This window comes from Camelus ferus, chromosome X (genome assembly GCF_009834535.1).
Source record: "Camelus ferus isolate YT-003-E chromosome X, BCGSAC_Cfer_1.0, whole genome shotgun sequence".
NCBI lineage: Eukaryota > Metazoa > Chordata > Mammalia > Artiodactyla > Camelidae > Camelus > Camelus ferus.
This window is the reverse complement of record NC_045732.1, coordinates 31643599-31656947: the sequence shown is the minus strand read 5'-3', so window position 1 is coordinate 31656947 and position 13349 is coordinate 31643599. Positions and strand designations below refer to the sequence as shown.

Below are 13349 nucleotides of genomic sequence, written 5' to 3'. Positions count from 1 at the left end.
ACAAGACAGTGCAGGCTATGCAAAAGTTCTTTCTCTTTCCATCTTCATTACTTGAAGAGGCAATTGACCTCGTTGTGATGTGTCTAAATAGCATTTGCAAATTTTGAGTATTATCTCATAATTCTTCAGTTTAAAGAAAAATTAGGGTTAAATATAAAGAAAACAACCTTGTAACAATGTTTTAAATTTCACACTAAAACTTCACTTACAGTTTAATTGAATCCATAATTTTTAAAATTCTTCATGTCTGATTTCTTTTCCAGCCCATTCTGCCCCTATTGCCTGTTTGATAACATGTAGAATTTAACATTTTTCTTATGACTATTTGTTGGTGGCTTTAAGTATATATGTCTCCTCTTCCCTAAAGGTGAAGAATTCTTAGGTTTTCGGGGAGGAGTTTAGAACCTCACCTGTTTTGAACCTCACTCCCAAAGAGAGCACAATTCTGGGAACATTATTAAAGTATATTTAATGCAAGTTTTCAGACTTACAGGGAGAAAATGAGAACTAAAAAGGTGGCTTCTGAGTAAAAGGAGAGATGGGGATGTGTTTGCAGTAGTTTCTGCCCCATATTATCTTGAATTTCTCTCCGAGAAAAGTCTCTCTCTTGTCGAGTTTTAACTCCACAATACCAATGCCTTAGTAATACGAGAGAGAAAGAGGAGCATCATATTCTATTTGTTTACTTCTCTTACAATAAAATACATATATCTATGTCCAGCATCTCCTGTATATATCTACTCTGGCTATTTTCTTTTTGGCCTTATTAAGACACAAAGTTTTTCAAAGCAGAGTCCTTGGTTTGTTTTGACAGAGACAGCAAAGGAGACATTTGATAAATGCTAAATAATCAACACCTAAACATGCCTGCCAGAGCTGGCAGATCATTCCCATTTAACTTGCACTCTCTAATGCCCATGCCAGCCTGTGCACAGCTGGAATGTAATAAGCTCTTTCTCATGATAGATAAGGATACCCTGAGGGCCATGGGATGTAGAGACCTGAGGTCATATCTGGCTACTGTGCTCCTCCTTTGTCCCAAATCTGAATTTATTCATGATTGGTTTTGCCTGCTACTACAATCAGAAAAGCTAAGGAGGTCATATGGAAAGCAGAGGAGAAAGAGATGATGGATGTAGAAACAGTAGGAAATGATGAATGATCCTGTGGTCTATCTGGGCAAGAAGTTTGAAAAGAATGCGTATGAAGGAGTAGATCTTCTTGTGCCCTGAATATATTGTCAAGAAATAAACTACTTAAAATGCACCTTTTTTAATGTTCTCATTTGTCTTTTCTACATATCTCAACATACTCTTTTGAAAAACAAAGTATCACAGCATGATTAAATATTAAAAATTCTCACACATAGAGTCTGTGGTGAAAATGTTACAAGTGATTATCATCAAAGGTATTTCAGGATATTATAATACAACTTAAATGAAAATGAAGGCCACGAACTGTAAGAATAGAGTGATTATAATAAGATGATAATACTAGCTACTGTTTATTAAACATTTTCTGCATGCTAGGCAGACTGCTAGGCAGTTTATATAAATTAATTTATTTACTATTTTTTAAAAATAGGGTTAGGTAGACAAATGATGAAATGGAGGAAAGACTTGCCAAAGGTCATAGAGCAAATATAATGTAAAGTTAAGTTTTTTTACCCATTTCTGTCTGACTCAAATTCTTAAAATCCTTGCTATAATGCCTCTCAAAAAAAGTTACTCTTGATTTTGAGTATATTCTTAGAAATTGGAGGGCTTTTGTTGAAGATTTATATTTTATTTGATACTATTTTCCTGGTGTCATCCTAAAAATTACTGTTTCAGAAATGGAGATGTGCTTTTGAACCACATTATTTTGCATTTACCTCCAATGTCTTATGTCAAATGATGTTATTGGATAAATTTTGAGAGGATAATATGAGGTGTATTTAAGGAAGTAACATGTCTATCAGGTTAGATTAAAAGTGAAGCTGACATAGATGAAAGGAATTAGTGTAAAAAAAAGGCTTCATTTTTCTAGGTAAAGTATTTTCAACTACCAGTTGAATACATGAATCAAGTTCAGCTTAACTACATTAAAAAAAAATATTGATGTTAAAAGAAGCAAGCACAAGGTCACACTTTTTTTTCTGTGTAATTCTGACAGTTTTTCTTTGTCATTCATCTAGTAATTTGAATGTCATGTTAATGGAGGCACTGGTTTACTTTTGTGGTGTTTAAATTGGTATCTTCTACATGAGAAGCGTATAATGACTCGTTTAAATAGGTAACATGTTTTAATAGGTAAAACAGAAATGTTACTATACTTTTTCTGATAGATATATTTTTTAAACATTTTTTATTGATTTATAATCATTTTACAATGTTGTGTCAAATTCCAGTGTTCAGCACAATTTTTCAGTTATTCATGGACATATACACACTCATTGTCACATTTTTTTCTCTGTGAGTTATCATAACATTTTGTGTATATTTCCCTGTGCTATACAGTGTAGTCTATTCTACAATTTTGAAATCCCAGTCTATCCCTTCCCACCCTCCACCCCCTGGTAACCACAAGTCTGTATTCTCTGTCTGTGAGTCTATTTCTGTCCTTTATTTATGCTTTGTTTTTGTTTGTTTGTTTGTTTTTGTTTTTGTTTTTTAGATTCCACATATGAGCGATCTCATATGGTATTTTTCTTTCTCTTTCTGGCTTACTTCACTTAGAATGACATTCTCCAGGAGCATCCATGTTGCTGCAAATGGCATTATGTTGTCGGTTTTTATGGCTGAGTAGTATTCCATTGTATAAATATACCACCACTTCTTTATCCAGTCACCTGTTGATGTTTTGGCTATTGTAAATAGTGCTGCTATGAACATTGGGGTGCAGGTGTCATCCTGAAGTAGATTTCCTTCTGGATACAAGCCCAGGAGTGGGATTCCTGGGTCATATGGTAAGTCTATTCCTAGTCTTTTGAGGAATCTCCACACTGTTTTCCATAGTGGCTGCACCAAACTGCATTCCCACCAGCAGTGTAGGAGGGTTCCCCTTTGTCCACAGCCTCTCCAGCATTTGTCATTTGTGGATTTTTGAATGACGGCCATTCTGACTGGTGTGAGGTGATACCTCATTGTAGTTTTGATTTGCATTTCTCTGATAATTAGTGATATTGAGCATTTTTTCATGTGCTTTTTGATCATTTGTATGTCTTCCTTGGAGAATTGCTTGTTTAGGTCTTCTGCCCATTTTTGGATTGGGTTGTTTATTTTTTTCTTATTGAGTCGTATGAGCTGCTTATATATTCTGGAGATCAAGCCTTTGTCGGTTTCACTTGCAAAAATTTTCTCCCATTCCGTAGGTTTTCTTCTTGTTTTATTTCTGGTTTCCTTTGCTGTGCAGAAGCTTGTAAGTTTCATTAGGTCCCATTTGTTTATTCTTGGTTTTATTTCTTCTAGGAGAAAATTTTTGAGATGTATGTCAGATAATGTTTTGCCTATGTTTTCCTCTAGGAGGTTTATTGTATCTTGTCTTATGTTTAAGTCTTTAATCCATTTTGAGTTGATTTTTGTATATGGTGTAAGGGAGTGTTCTAGCTTCATTGTTTTACATGCTGCTGTCCAGTTTTCCCAACACCATTTGCTGAAGAGACTGTCTTTACTCCAATGTATATTCTTGCCTCCTTTGTCAAAGATGAGTTGACCAAAAGTTTGTGGGTTCATTTCTGGGCTCTCTATTCTGTTCCATTGGTCTATATGTCTGTTTTGGTACCAATACCATGCTGTCTTGATGACTGTAGCTCTATAGTATTGTCTGAAGTCTGGGAGAGTTATTCCTCCAGCCTCTTTCTTTCTCTTCAGTAATGCTTTGGCAATTCGATATATTTTAAATGTGGTAAAATGAAGAGATATCTTTAAAGAATATGCATATTTTATCTAAATCTTTATAGCTCTTATGTCTAGTGAATTTTGAAGATAGGAATCTTGTAATTTTCTGAGAGAATAAAAGATTTGTGGAAAGTTCTGAACAAATACCTAGTATATAATATGTTTTGATAGCCATCTTTAAAGAGATCTTGGACAGATAGGATTTCAGTTTTCTCTGTTAAATGGCTCTTCACAGAAGGTTTGGTGTCAACACAGGGAGCCAGTTCTAGAGAGTTTGGACCTGAAACTAGAGGTACTCACTGGAGGAGAAGTTGCTGGTCAGGTGAAGAAGGTCAGCCAGACAGAACATTCATTTATCTTGAGATAAATTGACAGGTGACTGGTTAGCCTGAGGAGGTTCAGTAAGGGTGACAAAGCTAGCATACAGGGCACAAAAAACAGGGACCTACAGGGAAGAATATATTTGAGGTGTGGTGAGCAGACATGTCAAGAGGTGTGAGGAAACAGGAAGCCAGACCTAAAACATGGAGTTTTAAGTTCAGAATCACATCTTAAAGAGGCAAAGACAGGGGCATGAGAAAATGAAAATTCCATTTGTGAAGTCACTGATGTGCTGGGTTGCTTATCAAGATCAGGACTAATATCAGAGTCCAGATAGGAAACCGAGTCATAAGGTGAGACTTGATCCCAAGAAGAAATCAAGTTACTAGAAATGGAACATAAAGTAGAATTACAGGAGCAGCCAGATCAACTTAAGTATAGATAGAAATCACGACTACCCTCTTCAAAAAGGCTTGAAATCTTTCTAAAACTGAGACAAGGCCTACATGTTGGCATTAGTCACTATAGGCAGAGTTTTTTTTTTAAAGTCTTCTGGGCGTAATAAACCCAAGAGATTAGAGTAAGTTTTCACTTTAGGATGGGTATGTAAGGCAACAAGAATATAATTCACTTTGGTTTTAGTTGAGTTTAAGTAATCATTTTCACTATTAGCAACACATAAATTATAGAAGTAAAACATAGGTAGAAAGAGCTACAACTCAACAAACCAAATTGGTAGAACTATAGAGAGGAAGAGTACAAGAAGATCCAAAAGGTAACACTGAAACACCTTTAAAGATTATGCTCTGACTTATAAAAGCAGTAGTGATTTGATTAGCCTGATAGTTTGCTGCTTTAAGGAAAACATTTCTCAACCTTGTATTCAAGAACTGGGCTGGGGGACTGGAGATTTTACTTTTATTTTTGATTTATTCACTATCTAGATATGAGAACTGTTTGGGTCTTCGAGTCATTCCTTCCTAAACAATAAATAAATGAAACAAGATCTTCTAGAACTATCTAGTTAATTCTCTATTTAAGGAAAATTTTTGTAATAATACACACTTTCTATAGAACTTTGAAAATAGTATGTTAGTAAAAAAGTTGAATCATCACCTTAAAATTTTGATCTCATAGTTGCTTCTCAATTACACCACACACAAAGATTATAATCACCATCAACAGAGATGCCTTTGAACATGAAGTCCAGTGATAAATAGCTATAATTTCACAAATATCACCCCATTCTTCAAACCCTAATAATTTTAGTTCCCATTGTGGACTTTAGATTCTAATTTGTATTTTTTATTAAGTCTCTTCCAACAAAAATGAGATAAGCAAGTATATTATTTTAAAGTAGGAGCAATAATATAAATTTGCACATTTTGTAACTTTAATGCACAAACCAACTCATTTAGTTTGATAAGCATAGGTGGATTTTTGTTTTAACTTCAACCAATACAGAATTTTATGTCCCTTTAAAAAAGGAAAATAAATAAATCAGTAGTACTAGGGGATTTTGTACAATTAGGGAAAGAAATGCTGACACAGCTAGCATTGAGGATGTGGTGCTGGGATCATGTTGACATACATGTCACTTTTCCTTCGCCTCTCAGAGCCACTGAATTGCTGTTGCTTGCCCATGGAAACTCAGTTGTCTCCCATGCTAATACCTGCTCTTCTATAGCTTAATGAGCTTAACCACCCAAGACAAACATATATATTTGTTCTTCAGATGAATTCATGGCAGACATTTGAATGCAAGTGAGGCCCAATCTCTGAATTCCTTACTTTCTTTAAATAACCCATATATATTTTATGTGCTCCCTTTATTCTTACTGCCCTCAGGCCCCAAATGGGCTAAATCATGTATGTTTTAAAAAAAAAAACACTTCAAACTGGCTTTGCTTAAACCTAAGAGACATGATCATACTCAAATTTTCCAATTCTAAAATATCTTAACACCTTAAAACCTAACACTTTGACTTGTTCATCTTTCATAGTCTAAAGATGTTTTGGCATTGGAGGGAAAAATGTCTGAATAAATTTTGCAGTTTTAATAAGAAAGGGCTTTGTGTGAGGTGAAAATAAGAAAAACTGATCACCATGATATCACATTATAAAGTGCTATGGAAATGTAAATTATTTTATTTTATATTATTTTAAGGTCTTGGCATCCTGCACACATGAAATCCACAACACAAAGCAGATCACCTAGGTGTATGGAGAAGAGCCCATGTTGATGCTAATGACACTTCTGATAACCTTATCACTCAGTTCCTAGACCTCATTATTCCAGTGACCTACTTTCTTCTTCTATTCATAATCAAGTTTACACTTTGACAACAGAGCACCACCTCCAAAGTCTCATTGAATCTTTCCACCTCTCCATCTTTTCTTCTTTTTCTTTTTGTTCTTCACTCCCTTTATTGTCCTAATCTCTTAGTCTTTCAGCACAATCTTAGAAACACAATCTTTCTGCCTTGTCTGGATGCCAAAATGGACAATTTCAATGATCTCAGTACTGACATCCTAGATTTGTTTGCCCTCTTCACCTGGCTTGCCAATTTCCTTCCTTTAAGTAAGTACAGACCTCTGTTTTCTCTGGCAGAAAACAAAGGGTTTAGATGTATTCTTAGAGAAAGCACTTAAACATGTGAATATATTCTATTGTAAATTCATCGTCTCCTAATTTATTGGCTAACAATGACTCCTGGGACCTGCCATTCTGACTGTTTCTATGTTTAGAACCAAAAAAGCAAACTCTGGGGGAATATAGCAAAAAGAGGTGTTGTTTCCTAGTACTTTATCAGAGGCCTCTGAAAGAGTGAAAGGGATTGAATAGCTTTTCTTAAAATATGAGATTCATTTTGGTAGCAACAGGGAAACCATACTTTGTTACTAATCACAGAATGTTGGAAAATCAATGTTCATTTATGTAATTTTTATTTATTACTAAACATTATATTGATTCATTAAATATGCTCACTCGACTAGCCATTTAAAATAACCTCTTCCTATTTACATTTTGTCTTTCTATGTTTATTTCATATCTCCAATGAATTTCTTCATAAGATCCCAGCAGCTGACCTGCTCAATCAGAGCCATGGTTCATCTTTTTAGACTTGTGCAGTTATATTAATACAAAGTAGAATGCTCTGTGTTTGTATTTACTGTCCTTCTTAGAATGACTCTTTGACTTTTCAGACCATGGGCCATGTCAGTTTATATTATTGGTCCTTAACTGATTGATCCTGTTATAGGTGTGTCCTACTGTATTAAGATTTCTTTTGAACCAGGCTTGTAGGATCTCTCCCTTAGTGACTTCTCCCAGCAGACTTTGTGACTTTATTATAACTCATAGGGCTTGTAAACTTCACATTTACTCACTGCCATATAGACTTATGACAAGTTAGACTGCTTGTATTTAAGTTAAAGTTCAGCCACTTATTAAGCTGTGGGACATTAGGAAGTTAATGTATGTCCCTGGGTTCACTGTGGTTACCTGTAAAATGTGGGTAACAATAGCACTACCTCAGGTTGTTGTGAGACAGAAATAAGGTAATTCACATAAGTATCTTAACCTGATGCCTAAATATAGGCTGTTTTTATTAGTGGATGCAAGTTGTGATGCTGTAAAAGCTTTCAACAAGTATTTTTATTTCTTATATAAAGAACTGCCATTAAGGCTGCCCTGAATATTTTTCTAGATTACCTTAACCTATAGATTACTTACAGATTCAAACCTATCATGGAAATAACTTTTTTTTTTTTTACTGCTTTTGAAAAGATGTTTTAAAACTAGTCCCTTAGAACACTCTTACATGTTTTACACTAGTAAACATACCTTCAAGTCCTTCCTCTGTCTCTAGGCTACAATAGTGTAAAATATGTAAACAAATGAGTAACCTTATTTGCTAAAATTTAATCTGTTAATCATGCTGTATTGTTGCACTTCCTCAAATTCTCTCTCCCTGTCAGGTAACATTCTTCATTATCAGGAAGAATTTCCTTAACATAATTTACCCAGATGATTGTCATTATGATAATGCTTTGGATTCATTGAGAGCCCATTCTTCTGAGAGGAAGAATAGCTGGCCTACAATATTCCTTGTATCTTGTTAAAAATTGCTGCATTCCCATTGGTGAGTTTGTTGAATGACTGGGTAGCATACTTCTCTATAAAGATAAGATGGAGAGTAATAAAGAAAACACTCCCTAGCTATACTTTTGATTTAAATGGTTATTAACATAATCTCATCTTGGACTTGCATTTTTCTCTTAAAAAACTGGCAAAATGCTAATGTATTTGGTTTAACTGGATGGAGTACGTATCTTATTTAACTTTGATTCCCCAGCACACAGTTATTTATTAAGAATAAAAGCTTATTGAGTTGAATTGAGCAGCCAAATAGTAAACAAAAAAAGTTGTGGTTAATGAGATGGGCCGGAATGAAATACTGTTCTTGTTGAAAAGGTTACTTTAACCACCTTGTTATTTTCCAGCATAATATAATCATCTGTTAATATGATAGAATATTTTCTATATTGAGAAAATAATAGTTTTTTATTATGTTGGTATTGGCCTGGGAATAAATTAGACACTTTATCAAATTCATTGGAGATGTCATGAGAATTGATACCTAAGAGTAGTCATGGGAGCATATTTAAATTTAAAAATATGCAAGAATTCATGTTTAGATATTGCCTCATGTCCACTATTGTTTGGCAATAATGCAGTTTCAATTTATAGAATTGCATCATGTATTTTAGGGTTGGAGAGAAACTTGACAGGTCCTCTCCTGGACTTAAAGAGGAATGCATTGCAATAAGGCACTCATTCAAAAATCAAATAATGGTATGTTGATCATCTCTGTTGGAGGAAAAATGAAAGTGAAAGATACTACATTAAGCACATCACTCATTATATTTTTAACACTTCTATACTTTACTAAAAAAATTCTTTGTAGCATATATGCCTTATTTTTCCTCATAGTTAAATGTCTGAATTTTGAGAAATTTCAGCATTCTTTGGTGAGAGGAACAGTCATCTTATTTCCAAAAAATGCAGGCACAGACTGCTTTTGACCAAAAGGCATATTACTGACCAAAATTCAGCAATCTAGTCTGGAAAATAAATGAATTCTGCTGCTGGCAAGATGAATACATAGGTAGAGGGAGGTGAAGAATATAAGCCACTTAGCAGCCTTCAACCTTCTCTTAACTTTAATATAAGTGCTGGAGAAATGTCAATGTTATCATTCCCAGAAGCAGTTCATTTAGAAATGGAAATTAGAATATGATGGAAAAATACAGTGTTGGGAGTTACCTATCAGGAAACAAAATGGATGTGTGTGGTATCTACCCACTCTCATGGTGAGGGCCCTGCATTACACTTATCCTAAAACTTAGTGTGCTGGAATCTTCACAGCAAAAGTTCCAGTTTCTTATAATGACTTCTAAATGAAAGTGAGTGAGGTTTAGCTACAAGGTATGTGCTCCTGGATCAACACACAATATAACATTTTAATGTTGTTTACAAAGACTTTTTTTTTTTTTAAAGAATACTTTTCTGTTAGATTTGGTAGAAAAAGGATCCTATGATCTGAATGTTTGGGGAACACCAAATATTTTATCCTTGTGTTATAAAATCACAATGTGTATTTTTATATCAGACATAAAATTCCTAGAGTAAACAAAAACAGAAAAAAACAAAACAAAAAATCCTGCTAATTTGATTAATACAAAATTTTCACTAATATTTTTGTGGCACTGGCTGATACTGAACACAATCATGGAAAGACTAGTCTAAGAAATTAAAATTCTATAAATTATGAGGGAAACACTTTCAGGTGAGAAGGGAATGCATGTAGCAACAGGCTTCACTATTCTGTATTTCCATTCTCTCAGTTGTTTTTATTTGATCCCTTCCACACTTTCATCCTTTTTCCTTTCAGTGGACACTATAGTAGGGATAAAGAGAAAAATGTCATTTACTACCCTAGAAGAGCTATTTACTGTAAATACAGTGGAGGCTGGTGTCGACTGAAATAAATGCGCAGCCTAGAAGTTAAGAGTTATGTTTTATTTGTGGGGAGGACTCGAGCCGGGATGACAGCCTCTCAGATGGCTCTGAGGGACTGCTCTGAAGACGCAGGGGAGGAGCTAGGATATATAGGAGCTTTACAACAAAGACCAGGTAGTTGGAACAATAAAAGATTACTTGTTATCTAAAGAGAATCAGGCATCTCAAGTTAAAGAATTTAGTGCTTTTCTGTGTATGGGAGGAAGCAAACATTTGGGCTCATTGAATTCATTCCTTTGACAAGCACCTAGCTCTCTAGGGCCAGTATCCTGTCCTTTCTTATTCTGAGTCCGCTCAGGGTGTACCATTGTGAGTGGCCGCAGAGGCTGAGCTGCAGGCCTGTCCCCACTGGGGGGTGGCGGCAGCCGCTGATGACTTGGTTTCAGCATTCTTTGTTTACTGATGTGGTTGCAGTATTTTCACTCACATTGCAGTATTTTTGTTCACACTGGTAAAGGTGTGGTGATAATAGGACATATTAGCTTAGGTTCTCTTGGTAGCAAACAACAAAAACCAAATCAAAGTTGAATACGTGCAGTTCAAGGGCAGAAATACAATCAGGCTCAGGAAAGGTCTAGGAAGCAGCTGTATCATTTTTGGTAATGCAATCATTGAAGTGCTTTTCAACAAAGGTTGTCTTCCTAAGCAAATATTCAGAATCTGATCTAGAGATTCAAACTGAACTCTGCTTAAAGTTGAAATACATACATACATACACACGTATACATATGTACATATGATACAAAAGAAAGAAAACATACATAAGTGGGCGTTTTAAAACAACAAAATGCCTGCCAGGCGTTGGTGACCACCACAACAGTTTATGGGCAAGCCAGCCTAACACTCATTTTCCATTATCACTGTTGCCCAGGGTGAACCTGTCAAAGAAATACTCTGCCATTCAGATTTTCAAGCCACCTGTCCCCCTTTGCTACCCAGACTAGTGGTTAACCACTAGTATCTGCATAATTTAATGACCATAAACATTTCAGATGACACTGAAGACCACCCCCTTTAAAAAAAAATCCCTGTCCAATCCCATTCTATTCACTTCTCCAGAGACAACTACAATCATGATTTTCAGACTATGTTTCTATACTTTTACTATGCACATGCACCCACATTCACCAGGGTCCTACCTCACCCCACCTGACCCTACTCTAGTCTACCCCCATGCACCCCCGTTATTTATGAGGGGAAGATTGATTTTGTGTTTTCCAGGGTCCTATGCAGTACCTTCTCCCTCCATCCGTAGAGATGCCGAGCTGCATGTGGACGGGGCATGGGTGGGTGGAGAGACTCCTGGATACCTGTTTTAAACTTATAAAGTGAAAGATTTGCACACACAGACCAACCAGATCAACCAAAGACCTTTATTTATTAATGAACCAATAACTTTATTGGAAGAAGTTTTAAAACTGGAAGAAAAAAACTTAAACTTTTTCTTTTGCAGGGGCAATACGGCAGTATGCACGTCAGGCATGGTGACTAGGGGAAGTCACCATGTGGCTATGGGGAAGTGCAGTCCAGGCTCAGTTTTTCTTGTCACTTTAACCCAGAGTGAGCTTGTTGAAGAGGTACTCTGCCATGCCGACTTTCAGGGTCCCCATCTTGCACAGGGTGGTGATGTGGTCCCCCAGCTCTTTGATGAACTCGACCTGCTGGTTCAGGCAGTGGCTCTGCAGGAAGTGGCACAGGTGGGCGTCGCTCTTGTCGCTGGCCAGCTGGTGCAGGTCAAGCAGGCTCTGGCTGACGCGCTTCTCTAGGCGCAAGGTGCACTGCATGGACCGGAGGCCGCTCTCCCAGGCGTCGCGGTCTGGCTTCCTGATGTCGTGGAAGCAGAGGCGGCCCCTGTGCTGGTTCTGCAGGGGCATCAGGCTCTCGGCCCGTTCCCCCAGGTGCCGCGAGCGCCGCAGGAAGAAGCGGGCCAAGTGCTTCAAGGCCACGTCGTCGCGGTCGAAGTAGAAGGCCATGGCCAGGCACACGTAGGAAGCGTGGAGCTCCAGGGTGACGGGGCTGTTGCTGGCGCCCTGGCAGTCGGGGTGGTAGTTCTGGCGCCCCTGCGAGGGCCCGGCGGGCATCACGGCTGGCGGCGTGGGCGTGGCAGGCTTGAAGCCCAAGGCGAAGGCGGTGCCGAAGCGGGGGCTGCCGGGCCGGCAGCGGCGGGAGCCAAGATGGCGGCAGCAACGACGGCCTCAAAGCGTTCCCAGGGTAGGCGATGAGGGTGGCCGGAGGTGGGCGGCGCGCTCTGCATCTGGACTGGAGGCGGTGACCTACGGGGGCAGTGGCGGTGAGGACGGGGGCCTCGAGGCGCACCCATGGTGGGCTCTCAGATGGGACCAGAGGGCGGGTCCGTTACCTCAGGGTTTAGAACTGGGTGAAGATCCTTTGGCCGGGCAGGAGGGGTGCGGGGCTGGGGGGTGCGGCGCGGCGCGGGGCGGCGCGGCGCGGGGGGGGGGGGCGGGGTCAGAGGAGTAGGGTGGGAAAGGGCGCAAGTACCATGTTCCAGGTTCCAGCCAAGCCTGGGTGAGACAGGGAGACTGCGCCGAGCGTCTGACCTATATAATATTTTAAAATGTTATTCATGAATATAAGTGCAACTGTTTTGAGTTAATCACTTGCTGGATTTCTTTATTTCTCTGAGCAACTTATTTAAATAGGGTCCTAATGTGATTGTTTCGTCAAACGTAGTGTTTTTGTGGTATCCTCGGTTATGTTTGCTATCCGAGAGCCCTATTTGGAGGGCAGCTAGCTTCAGTGACTTCAGCCGATGGCACTGGTGATAGCCTCTTCACTGGACCTCAGTAACTCCAGTGATCTCCACCTTTCTCTTTCTGTTCCTGGTCAAGTTCATATTTCTTTGATAGCCTAGCACCACCTCCAAAGTCTCAGCGAATCTTTCCACCTCTCCAGGTTTACCCTTTTTGAAGTCGTTCTTCACTCCCTCTGTTCTCTCTCATCTCTTAATGTCTCAGCACAGCCCTAGAAACACAGTGCCCCATCTGGCTTACCAGTGCCCTTCCTCCCGGGTGAGTGCACACTTCTCTTTTCTCCGTCAGAAAACA

The 13349-nt window shown here is 38.3% G+C and overlaps 1 protein-coding gene across 1 annotated transcript; it reads right to left on the bottom strand.

The window, feature by feature from the left end:
* Positions 1-11645: 11645 nt before the first annotated feature.
* On the bottom strand, positions 11646-12366 carry LOC102521538 (ferritin heavy chain-like). The gene has a single exon (XM_032474932.1). It carries the CDS (start codon positions 12363-12365, stop codon positions 11835-11837), a length of 531 nt encoding a protein of 176 aa, XP_032330823.1. The 5' UTR covers position 12366; the 3' UTR covers positions 11646-11834.
* Between the last annotated feature and the right edge of the window lie 983 nt (positions 12367-13349).

Bases quoted from the DNA above. Each gene is read 5' to 3' on its own strand.
- LOC102521538 (XM_032474932.1), bottom strand. From the start codon at position 12,365: ATGCCCGCCGGGCCCTCGCAGGGGCGCCAGAACTACCACCCCGACTGC.